The sequence below is a fragment of the Penaeus chinensis genome, chromosome 27, assembly GCF_019202785.1.
Source record: "Penaeus chinensis breed Huanghai No. 1 chromosome 27, ASM1920278v2, whole genome shotgun sequence".
NCBI classification, from domain to species: Eukaryota; Metazoa; Arthropoda; class Malacostraca; order Decapoda; family Penaeidae; genus Penaeus; species Penaeus chinensis.
In genome coordinates, this window is record NC_061845.1 from 2270943 (window position 1) to 2283442 (window position 12500).

Here is a 12500-nt window from a genome sequence, read left to right on the forward strand (position 1 = left end):
TAGATGCTTCACAAGACAGGAGACGGCAGAAGTTGGCCTGGATTTCGACGAGAGACCAAATACCAACGCCTCTTTTGTTCATTTTCAACCCGGTAAGTATACAATAAATAAATAAATAAAGAGGTAAAATAAAATAAACTAAAAATATGAACAATTCTTGACACATATCTCTAGTTGACTATCTTGGAAAGGTTTAATATTAATGATGATATTGGTGTCAATGTTTTTGATAATTCGTGACTGGTTATAGGAAGTGGTCTGTGGTAATCTAGAATAGGTAATTTCTATGAAAAATAAGCATTGTCAATAATAAGGAACAAAAGAAGGATAATCAGAAGAAGAAGACGAAGAAGAAGAAAAATAAGATGAAGAAAAACAAAACGAAGATGAAGAATAAGAAAAAGAAGATGAAGAAAAACGAGACGAAGATGAAGAAGAAGAAAAAGATGAAGAAAAAAACAAAACCAAGAAGAAGACGAAGACGAAACATAACAAGAAAATATTCAGAATATTCTACCAATCTTCTTCATCTTTTGCAACGTAAAATACAATGTAAATATCCTCCACCAATTACAGGCGAAGTGGAACGTCCTTGCAAAGTCATCTTAGTGAACGACCACATGCACGAGGACGACGAGACTCTCATGTTACGCCTGGGGGCTCCTGCGTCGCCTTCTGCCGGAGGGGCTCTGCTGGGGGCGCGAAACAGCTCCTCTGTCACCATCAAGGACAAGGCCGACCGTGAGTTCTTGGTGTTCTTTATGTTTTATTTGTTTATTCTATTTTATTTTATGTTTATTATTTTTAAAGGAACATTGTAACTTCATTCTCAAAACTGTTTCATATTGAACAAACCGTTTGGCGGGAAGGGTATAAAAGAAAAGAAAAAGAAGAAAAGAGGAGGGAAGAAAAAGTAAAAGAAGGAAAATAAGAAAAAGAAGAAGGGGAAGATTATGAAGAGAGAGAGAGAGAGAGAGAGAGAGAGAGAGAGAGAGAGAGAGAGAGAGAGAGAGAGAGAGAGAGAGAGAGAGAGAGAGAGAGAGAGAGAGAGAGAGAGAGAGAGAGAGAGAGAGAGAGAGAGAGAGAGAGAGAGAGAGAGAGAGAGAGAGAGAGAGAGAGAGAGAGAGAGAGAGAGGGAGAGAGAGAGAGAGAGAGAGAGAGAGAGAGAGAGAGAGAGAGAGAGAGAGAGAGAGAGAGAGAGAGAGAGAGAGAGAGAGAGAGAGAGAGAGAGAGAGAGAGAGAGAGAGAGAGAGAGAGAGAGAGAGAGAGAGAGAGAGAGAGAGAGAGAGAGAGAGAGAGAGAGAGAGAGAGAGAGAGAGAGAGAGAGAGAGAGAGAGAGAGAGACCCAACACCTCTTCCCTCCACGCCCTCAGGCTCGACCATCTACCTGGAGGAGACGCGAGTGAGTGTCGAGGAGCCCCCAGAAGCAGGTGAACAAAGGACAGTGCGCTTGGGCGTGGCGAGGGGCGGCGACACCTCCTCCACCGTCGCTGTCAGAGTGCACACTAAGGACGGGTCAGCGGTTTCAGGAGCGGACTACTTTGGCTTCAGTAAAGGTGTGTGTTTGGGACCCGAGCGGTCCTCTTTGGTTGTTATTGTTGTTATTATTGTTATCATCATCGTCATTATTATTATTATTATTATTATTGTTGTTGTTGTTGTTGTTGTTCATGTTATCATTATAATTACCATTATTATCACTATTGTCACTATAATTATTATGATAATTATTATTAGCATTATCATCATTATCAATGTTATTGTTATTATAATAATAATAATGATGATAATAATAATAATTATTATTATTGTTATTATTATTATAATCATCATCTTCATCAGTCATAATTATCATTATTATTACCTTCAACCACAATCAACACTACCATAAAAAAACAAAAAACAAAACGAAAATAAAGCAATAAATCCAATACAACACAGACAAATAAATCCCCCTACCCCTCCCCCTTCCCCCTCCTCCAGAGCTGGTGTTCGCCCCCAACGTGTCCCGTCAGGAGGTGGAGCTGGTGGTCCTCGGCGACAGGGTCAAGGAGCACCGAGAGGCCTTCACGGTCCACCTCAAGTCCGACCTCGGCTCCGCGTCCAAGGTGGAGGTCGTTACTTCAAAGGCCATTATTTATATCGAAGTGAGTGTTTTTTCAATGTATTTTCGATTGTGTTTATTTGTTGAACGTTTATTTGTTTCATTCTTTGCCTGTCTGGCTTGTTTCCTATGATTTCTATTTCTTTCTCTCTCTCTCTCTCTCTCTCTCTCTCTCTCTCTCTCTCTCTCTCTCTCTCTCTCTCTCTCTCTCTCTCTCTCTCTCTCTCTCTCCCTCCCTCCCTCCCTTCCCCCCTCCCTGCCTCCCTCTTTTCTTCTCTTGCTCTTCGCCTCTCCCTCCCTCCCTCTCCCCATCTATCTACCCCCCTTCCCCCTTCCCACCCCGCTCACTTTACCCCTTTCACTTACCTTAAACTTAAACCCAACCTTCCCTTCATCCTTAGGAAATGAACGTCGTAGCAGATGTGACTTTCCCAGCGCCTCCTGTGGTCGTTTCTCTGCGCGACTACGATATACCATTCGCTGCCCCACTACCTGTGCCCGGATACCCAGTTATCTGCGTTACGGTTAGTTATAAGTATAGAATCTTAAGTGTATATGATGACCTGTATTTCATGTCTGTATAGTTAAAATAATGGTTGATTTTCATTTTTTTTTTCACAAAGGCTTTTAAAATGCTGGTTCGTTTCTGGTAATGCTGACGTCGATTGTGTTTCTTAATACTGACGTTGGTCGATTGTCTTTCATAATACTGACATCGCTCTTCGGATTAAAATAATGCTGTCGGTATCAGCGTATTTACAATTTTCGTTGTTCTGTTCCAGGCGTGTGACAGCAAGCACCCAGACTTCAAGGAGACGGGGCCCTTGTGCGCTCGTCAGGGAATCAACCAGACTCTATCCTCCTTCAGGTGGCGAGTGGCCGCTCCTTCAGGGTACGATGGCGTTAGCAAGGATCTGAAAGACGTCTCTTCTGATACGTTTTTCACTAGGTAAGGCGAGGGAAAGATTTACGCTCTCCACGCGATTGCAAAAATCTACGTGGGAGTATTTCCGTATTCAAAATCATTGCTTGAGTGGAGTAAGCACGCATTTTCAACATTCTCGTCTATTATTTATTTTAAATCACATTGGAAATTAGTCATGCAATCTTCCCTTCCAGCACTCGAAGCAAAACGTTAGACAGCGTGTATTTCTCCACTGGAAGCCGCATGCAGTGCGTAGCCCGCGCGTACTCCGTGGACGGCGACGCAGGCTTGGAACTGGCCTCGGCGCCCATCAGCATAGCGCGGGAGGGGGGGCTGTGTCCTCCGAAGTACGAGAGGACGTTCGGCGCCGATCCCTTCACGGCAAAGCTGCACTACACAGGTGAGAGGCGTCGTATGTTTGCATTAGATTAGTGTATTGTGGGAAGGGACTCTAATCACATCGATATGATCCGTGGAATGAAATTTATAGACCTCGGAATAATTTCCAGGAAAGAGAGAGAGAGAGAGAGAGAGAGAGAGAGAGAGAGAGAGAGAGAGAGAGAGAGAGAGAGAGAGAGAGAGAGAGAGAGAGAGAGAGAGACAAACAGAGAGAGAGAGAGACAGACAGACAGACAGACAGACAGACAGACAGAGAGAGAGAGAGAGAGAGAGAGAGAGAGAGAGAGAGAGAGAGAGAGAGAGAGAGAGAGAGAGAGTAAACACACACATCCCTTCATAACTGCTTTGAAACTTCAACGAAAGAATACAAAATGACATAAACACACACACCCCTTAAACAACTGCTTTAAAAATACAACAGCGGAAAAAAATAAACACCAATTAAAACACACACAAACAATCCTTTACAAGTATTCTTCCTCCCCAACAATCCTCCCCCCTAAACCCGCAGGACCTGACGACGAGGACCTCCCCAATCTGGTCCGCGTCGAGGTGGTGATTCCGCACAGGGACGGCATGATCCCCGTCCTCTCGACCCGCGCCCTCACCAACTTCGAACTCACGCTCTCCAGGGACGGCATCAGGATAGGGAATCACCGCTGCTCCAATCTGCTGGATTTCCACGAGGTAAGCGAGTCGATTTTTGGGTGTGGAGAGAAAGTTTTGAAGATGAAAAAAGGGCGTCTTTTTGGATATAGGAAGATTTAAAGATTGTTAAAGTTATTTTCGAGTATTGTGTATTTGTAGAATAAGAAAAAAATGATGTTTTTGTATATAGGGAGCCTTAATAATTTCAACAGAGAAATAATTCAGCAATGCAATGAAAAGACGCAAAACTAAGTAAACAGCATTTAATTATCCAATTTATCTAAAACGTCAAACAAACAAACAAACAACAAAACAAAACTTTAAACACAACCTCCCCCCCCAAAAAAAAAAAAAAAAAAAAACATAGAGAAAGAAAGTAAGAGAAAACACCAATAATTTACTATCAACATTTTTTTCTTCCTTCTCTCCAGGTGCGGACAGAGCATGGGTTTTTGACCAACGAGACTCGAAGTCCCCGACCGGTGGATGAAGTTGAACCTTACCAGTATTCCTCTGATCTCCGAAGTCCTTCAACGTTGAGGTGAAGTTTTTTCATTTTTTTTCAGGCTTAGTTGCTTCATTTAACTTCGTGATTTTGATGTTTGTGTCTTCGTCTTGTTGGGTAAATATGGGAAACGTGACTGTGAAAGCGAAATTTTCGGATTAAATGGATGTTTTGTGGATGTTTATATGTGTAGTTTAACTTAGCCTGAGCCAGACTAATTCAAAGCAAGCCAGAGCCCAGCTCAACCACACCTAACCTAACCTACCCTATACCCTGCTCTAGCTTAACCCAAACCTAACCTAACCACACCTAACCTTACCTAACCTACCCTAACCTACCCTGACCTAACCTAACCTAACCTACCCTACTCTACCCTACCCTACTTTAACCTACCCTACCCAACCCTACCCTAACCTATTCTAACCCAACCCAACCCATTTTAACATCCTTTTTATCATGCTTTTAAACTGACAACAGATTCTACCGCGCCTTGGACCTGGAATCCTGCCTGTGGCGTTGGGTCGGTCACTTCACCATGTCCGAATTAGTGACGCAGTGTGGGGGCGTCACCACCACCGACGGGCAGGTTTTAGACGTCGTGCAGAGTTACGTCAGCATCGCCGTCCCTCTCTACGTCTCCTACATCTTCCATTCTCCCGTGGCGACCGGAGGCTGGCAGCACACCGATCTCACGACGCATCTCAGGTCACTTGGTCGTCGCTCTTATGGGGGATAAAGTGGGATGATTTTTTTGTGTGAACTGTTCATAAAGTCTTTGTTATTTGTTTCGTAAATTGTTAGTTTTGGTTTGAGATGAAGGACTGTGTTAGGCACTTTGGTAAGGTGTGTTCGGATTCATTGGTTAGGTTTGATTATTGTAGGTCGGAGTTTGGGTGAGAACGTAAGTAAGAGATAGATAGATATGGATAGATAGATAGAGATAGATAGAGATAGATAGATAGATAGATAGATAGAGAGATAAACAAATACATAAATAGGTAGAGAAATAGATATATAGGGAGAAAGACAGACAAACAGACAGACAGACAGGCACACAGAAACAAAAAAGACAACAAAAAGACAAACAGACAGACAAACACCCAAACACAAAAAAACGACAAAAAGACAAACACACACAGACCACGGCACAACAAAAACATAAATGTATCTTCTCCTATCCCCTCCCATCTCAAACAACCCTATCCCTCCCTCCTATCCCCCACAGGCTGAGCTTCGTCTACGACACCTCTATCCTCTGGCACCAGGGAATAGGAGCTCCCGCCACCAGTGAGCTCGACGGACACCTGTATCCTACGGCCATGAGGATACGGGAGGACGGGCGTCTTGTGGTGTCCTTCCGCACCGAAGCGAGGTAAGAAGGATGAGCTTAGGATTGTGTTTGGGATTGTGATACTGTTTTTTTTTTAAGGATTGTGGGTGGTTGCAGGATATTTAAAGGTGTTTAAAGGGTTGTTCAGAATGTTTAATGGGTGTTGAAGGGTTTAAAGAATTTTAAGTATGTCTAAGGGATGTAAAGAGGTCTAATTTATGTTAAAACTATGTTGATTAAGGGTGATAAAAATGTCTAGACGGTGGTAAGGATATTAAAAATATTTAGATGTTGAGGATGTTAAAAATATTTAGATGTTGAGGATGTTAAAAATGTTTAGATGTTGAGAATATTAAAAATGTCTAAATGACAGTAATGGTGTTAAAATGTCTAGATGGTGTTGAAGATGTTAAAAATATCTAACTAATCTATGTGATGGTAAGAATGTTAGAATGTCTTACTGATGTTAAAAGTGTTAAAATTGTCTAAATTATATGAAAGATGTGCAAGATATTTCTGACTCTGAGCCAGATAGTGATTTAAGACTTTATTAGGCTACATTTTACACAAAAACCCTACATGAGACATTAACCACGAACTTGTATAAAAAGAAATGACAAAGAACTCTCTCATCTCTCCACATTTCACTTCCAGATTCCGCGGAATTTTCGTGAAGACGCACCAAGCCGTGACCCAGCAGAGTTCCGTGACCTCCGAGGAACACCCTGACCTGACCTTCACCCTCGACCTGTTGAGGTCACAGCCGACCTACGCACAGCCGGAGCAGCAGTGGCAGTTTGTGTCCGATTTCGCGGTGAGTTTTGCTGTTATACGGTTTGTGAAGTTTAATTGTGAGTACTGCTGTTACGCTCGTTTGAAGTGATTTGTACCTTTATTTCTGCTTTTGCTTGGATTTAGTTATTACAATCAATTTTATTATTATGATTATTGTTATTGTCGTTATTCTTATAAGGATTATTATTACCATTTTTCAACCTGAATTTGATCACTATGAACGTCATCATCGTCATCGTTATACACGCTATCATCTTCCTAATCACAAAATCAACGGTTTCGACCATTCACGCCAATCTAAACACTCTAATTACTACAATTAACAAGCTATCCGCACATTATTGTGTTATATATCAATGTGTGTGTGTTCTACATACTTGCGAGAACTACAATATATATTTTATATTTACTTTACCCATAGAAACTTACTTCTATGTTCAATTTGTTATGATGTCCTTAATACATTTATTCATACATTTCCTAAGAACCAACGCTTAAAGACTTTCCTTCGATCTTCAACGAACACCGAATTAAATATAAGCGAACGGCGAAACATCCTTGTCTCACCTCCACCCTCCCCTTCTACAGGTACGCGACTACAGTGGTCGATACAAGGTCCTCCTCCTTCCCTGCACAGTGACGGAGGACGTGGCTTACTCACTGCCTCTTCTGTGTAACCCGCGGGAGGCCGTTGAGTTCGATCTGCAGGTAGGAGGGTGTGATTTTTTTTTATACTTTTTAATTTGTTTTATATATATTTTTTTCATTCTCTATTTGATTTTTTTAGGATCCTTCATATACTTTTTTTTTTTTTTTTTTTTTTTATTAGGTTTAAGGTGATTTTGTGGGAATTGGAAGTGATGGTTAATAAGATATTTTTTTCCCGAAACACGAACAATTAACTCAAATCTTCATCCTTTGTTATTTGTTATTGAATATTCCAATTAGCCACTTAACCATTCAACCTCTCAACCATGCACCCATTCACCCATCTACCCACCCACTCACCTATCAGTCCATCCACCCGTCTACCCATTCAACCAATTGCTCACCCACCCACCCAACCACCTACCTACCCATTCATCCAACCACCCACCCATTCAACCACCCACCCATCCATTAACGCATCCACCCACCCATTAACGCATCCACCCACTCACCCACCCACCCACTCACCCAACCACCCATTAACGCATCCACCCACTCACCCACCCACCCACCTGTTAACGCATCCACCCACTCACCCACCCACCCACTCACCCACCCACTCATTAACGCATCCACCCACTCACCCACCCACCCACCTGTTAACGCATCCACCCACTCACCCACCCACCCATTAACGCATCCACCCACTCACCCACCCATCCACCCACTCACCCACCCATCCACCCACTCACCCACTTTAACGCTTCTCTCCCAGGTACGTTTCCAACAAGTATCCGACCCAGTACCTGAGGAATTCACACTTAGCACTATCTTCCACCTGATGCGCAGGAGGGAGCTCTGGCTGTCGGACCTCACGACTGACTTCGATACTGAATCTGACGTCTCTTTTTATCCTGGTTCGTTTTTGTGTGTTTGTTGATGTCAGTGTAGTAAAGAAATTTTGTGTATTTTGATTTTACTTGTGAAAATAGTTTTTTTTTTTTTTTTAGTATTAGTTTTGTTTTTTTCTGTATTTTTTTTTCAGTTTGTTACAGTTGACTGATTGTAATTTGTTGATGTCAATGCAATAGAGTCCTTATCTGTATTTTTCTGTATATAATTGGTTCTGTTTGTAAATTTTTGTTTGTTTCTTAATACTGTACTATTATCATCTTTAATTTTTCAAATTTTGATTTCGGTGTAGGTAGGTGTGTCTGTGCAAAACTGGGTGTTTTTTCATTATATCCATGTACTTTTTTCAATTTTGTTCAACTTCATCTTTACCCTCTCCATCTCTCTCTTTCTCTCTCTCTCTCTCTCTCTCTCTCTCTCTCTCTCTCTCTCTCTCTCTCTCTCTCTCTCTCTATATATATATATATATATAAATATATATATATATATATTATTCACTTTCTCACCCTTTTTTAACGCCGATTTATTTAATATTTTATTCCTTTGCTTATTTACCTATTTATTTATTCATTTATTCCTTTGCTTATTTACCTATTTATTTATTTATTTATTCCTTTGTTTATTTATCTGTTTATTTATCTGTTTATTTATCAATTTACCTATTTAAACACTAATCACCCTCCCTCAGGCGAGCGCATCTACGGGCGTGTGATGATCAACCCTGTGCAAGCGCTGGGCGTCGGCTTCCACGTGACTCTGGAGAAGTGTTTCATCTGCACGGGCGTGGACGGGTACGTGCCCAAGTACAACCCGGCCACCGATGAGTACGGCTGCGTGGCGGACTCACCCAACCTCCTCCACAACTTCAAGATCATTGTGAGTTCACCCAACCACTCACCCACCCCCTTGGAGATACGATAGGTGGTTCCAAGAGGAGTGAGAGAAGTGTATCTGTCTTTAGAATTCGTTGTTGGTTATATGTTACGTATTCAGGCTGTCAGTGTGTTGAAGATCTAAAAAATCCGATGTATATTGAGGAAAAAAGCCGTGATCTTATAAAACCAAGGACTTAGATTTCCTTTTCGTCTTTCCCGCCATCCCAGGACAAAGGAGCACCGGACTCCGTGAAATTCGAGTACCAAGGGAAGGCCTTTAAGGCTCTCCTCGCTGTTGAAGACGATGAGCCTGACGTCATCGCCCTTCTGAACCAACCCGGTGCTGATGGCTTTTCTCTGGATTCAACACCACTGTTCGAGGTACTTGGGTGTTTCGATACCTTATGCGTAGAGTGTTGAGTATAGATGATGTAAATCCTATTCGATACTTTATTCCTTGAGTGTCTAGTACTGATGAAGTAAATCTTATTCGATACCTTATTCGTACAGTGTTTAGTATGGATGATGCACATATTACTATACATTATTAAGAACATTTTAAGTCAAAATGATACCTCACCGAAAAGATCTTTGCTCTTTGAGTAGACCAAAAGTGTCAAGAGCGCCCTTCTCACGTGATCTCAAACTGCAGGTTGCGTACGGGCGCCAGTGGTTCGTCCACTGCATCTACACGGTGCGTTCGGAGGAGAGCGCCGCCCGTGGGATAGGCAAAAGGGACGTGGCGAGCCAGGGGCGCCTCCACCACGCCGTCGCCGCCTTCGCCTCTCCACAAGGGCCTTTGAGAAGAACCAGGAGAGCCAGCCCGGAGCCACGAACGGGAGACAATGGACGCGGGACCAACATGCACAGGCTTTCGTTGCGGAGCAGGCCAGAGGGGAGCCTTGATCCCGGAGTCACAGACGAGGTCAGTCCTTTTAGTTGCACGAACACAGTCAACCTGAATGGGAGTGGTCGCACGCGTACACTAATTAACGAATTATCTCCATTTAAACTCTTGATGGTCTCATTACATCTACATCAGTCTAGACTCGAAGTCATTGGAACTCCATATATTGCTAATTAAGTATAGATGGCTTCTCTTGTTTATTCCACTTGCGTATATTAATAAATGCACTACTATTTACTCACTAGTCTGTCAACAATAACGACACGATACTTCATACAGGCAGTAAACAACAATAACTCATACAAAAACCCTTTCAGGACTCCCACTTTCCTCTCGTCCCCTTACTGGTGGCACTGGCGTGTGTGGTGGCAGCGGGAAGCGTAGCGGCGGCGGTGGTGTTGGCAAGAAGACGCCAAGGGAAAGTTTTACCACCGGGGTACATGACTGTGGCTGGCAACGGCACTTCGGCCACCTACAGGAATCGTAACATCGTGGATCCCCGTTATTACCACACTCACGAGGACAACACCGAAGTGTAGTGACGTTGAGTTGTGTGTGCGTGTCTATCTTTAGTGGTGTCTAGTGTGTGTGTGTGTGTGTGTGTGTGTGTGTGTGTGTGTGTGTGTGTGTGTGTGTGTGTGTGTGTGTGTGTGTGTGTGTGTGTGTGTGTGAGATATAAGATTATCATTATTAATTGAAATAACAAATTATGTCTCTTTGCAATGATATGGCGGAGAAAGGAAGATAAATAGAGAGATATTCATAAATAACAACAGTTCATGGTTCCTAAGTGCAACACGCAAACGGAGGAAAGTGACTTTCATTATTCTCAATAACCTACAACAAAGAAACTGAAAAATAGAATAATAGAGAGAAAGAAAGAGAGAAAAAAAAGGAAAACAGAAGCAATAAAAGAAAGGAATGATTGTGATCTGGACAGACGAAAATGGATAATGATATAAAAGATAAACATACTAAAAACAAACAAATAAACAAACAAACAAAAAACGATATAGACAAAATGGACTGATAAGCAAAATAGAATAAGAAAAGATAATTATTTTTTTCTTTACTTATTCGAGCAAAGTTCGTGTGATGTGAAAATCGGTTCCTCCTCATGACCTCAACAATGCTAATCTGTCACTGCCACGTTTGCTCATTATAAGACTCTTTTTTTCCACTGTATAGGATCTCTCAGTTGGGCTTTATATGTACTTAAACCTGTTGGTGGATTGTACTTAATGTAGGTCTATTACATGTAACAATTACACGCGAAATCTTATTATTATAGTTGTACTGTGCTTCCCGTTTTTTGTTTTTTATTCTTTTATCTTTTATTTTCTATTTAATTTTTACTATTTCTTAGCTGTGTATATTTTTTCTTGGTTTCATTGTATTGCATAACATCCATCCAAGAACGTGTTTTTTTTTGGTGTATGTTATGTAAGTGTTTAACTCTTTAATGATCTTTTAACTGTTCTGTATTAATATCCTGGGCTCTTTAAATAAGTAGGCCTACAAAATGTTAAATATATGCTAAAGAGTCTTATTAGGACCCATTTCCTACAATCTAGTTGTATTAAAGTACTTCTTCATTGTCAGATTTGTTATATTTCTAACAAATTATCACTTTTGATAACTGAGAACACTATTTCAATTTCCCAATGGCGCTTTGGAGAGACAGTTATCAGATATTTCTAAATGTGGTTTGTAAAAAAAATGTGTGTGTTCTGTGAATGGATTTATGAACGTCTATGCGAAATGATGTTCGTAATATGTGTTTGAGCAGCTTTATACGGATATAAAAATATATATATAATTTGAAAAGAGAAATATGATTTTACTTAATTCCCCAATAGAAGACCCTTGATCATCATCATCGTCGTCATCATCATCACCATCTTCTTCGTCAATAGAACAATAGGCCTACTTGTTTTTTTCTGTCAATATATTCCACCTAATTCACCATTCAGCTAATCTGAACATTTTACTGTATCGTCTTCTTCTTCTTCTTCTTCTTCTTCTTCTTCTTCTTCTTCTTCTTCTTCTTCTTCTTATTATTATTATTATTATTATTATTATTATTATTTTATTATTATTATCATTTTTTTTTGGGGGGGGGGAACCGATTTACAGTAAGTCAATGACACCCAAGCCCGGGGAAATAGACTGGGTTGGCGTCAGGAAGGGCATCCGGTCTTAAGAAATAATGCAACAAACCTACAGCACTCCATAATCTTCAAAGAAATGAATCTGTCACTGTATCTCTATATCCGTCATTACTGTTTATTTATTGTGCCACGCGAATCACAAGATTTTGTCTCGGATTCACTCCTTTTCTTTTCTGTCTCCTTAGCTATTCTCGTCTCCCTCAACCTCTCTCTATATAGTTATACGCTGTACTGTGCAGACCATTCAATGCTATTTTTCTGTTCAATTATCTTCCGTCTAT

At 41.2% G+C, this 12500-nt stretch overlaps 1 protein-coding gene across 1 annotated transcript in view; it reads left to right on the forward strand.

Moving 5' to 3' along the window:
- The window catches only part of LOC125039627 (FRAS1-related extracellular matrix protein 2-like), a 23320-nt gene extending 11976 nt beyond the window's left edge, over positions 1-11344 (forward strand). Inside the window, exons 11-28 of the mRNA XM_047633780.1 lie at positions 4-92; positions 577-741; positions 1374-1556; positions 1984-2147; positions 2506-2628; positions 2887-3053; positions 3224-3429; positions 3940-4115; positions 4508-4617; positions 5059-5286; positions 5807-5953; positions 6566-6725; positions 7295-7414; positions 8130-8271; positions 8955-9142; positions 9370-9522; positions 9794-10066; positions 10366-11344. Coding sequence (XP_047489736.1) covers positions 4-92; positions 577-741; positions 1374-1556; positions 1984-2147; positions 2506-2628; positions 2887-3053; positions 3224-3429; positions 3940-4115; positions 4508-4617; positions 5059-5286; positions 5807-5953; positions 6566-6725; positions 7295-7414; positions 8130-8271; positions 8955-9142; positions 9370-9522; positions 9794-10066; positions 10366-10587 — 3016 coding nt within the window. The 3' untranslated portion in view covers positions 10588-11344. The remainder of the gene's footprint in view (positions 1-3; positions 93-576; positions 742-1373; positions 1557-1983; positions 2148-2505; positions 2629-2886; positions 3054-3223; positions 3430-3939; positions 4116-4507; positions 4618-5058; positions 5287-5806; positions 5954-6565; positions 6726-7294; positions 7415-8129; positions 8272-8954; positions 9143-9369; positions 9523-9793; positions 10067-10365) is intronic.
- Positions 11345-12500: the final 1156 nt, after the last annotated feature.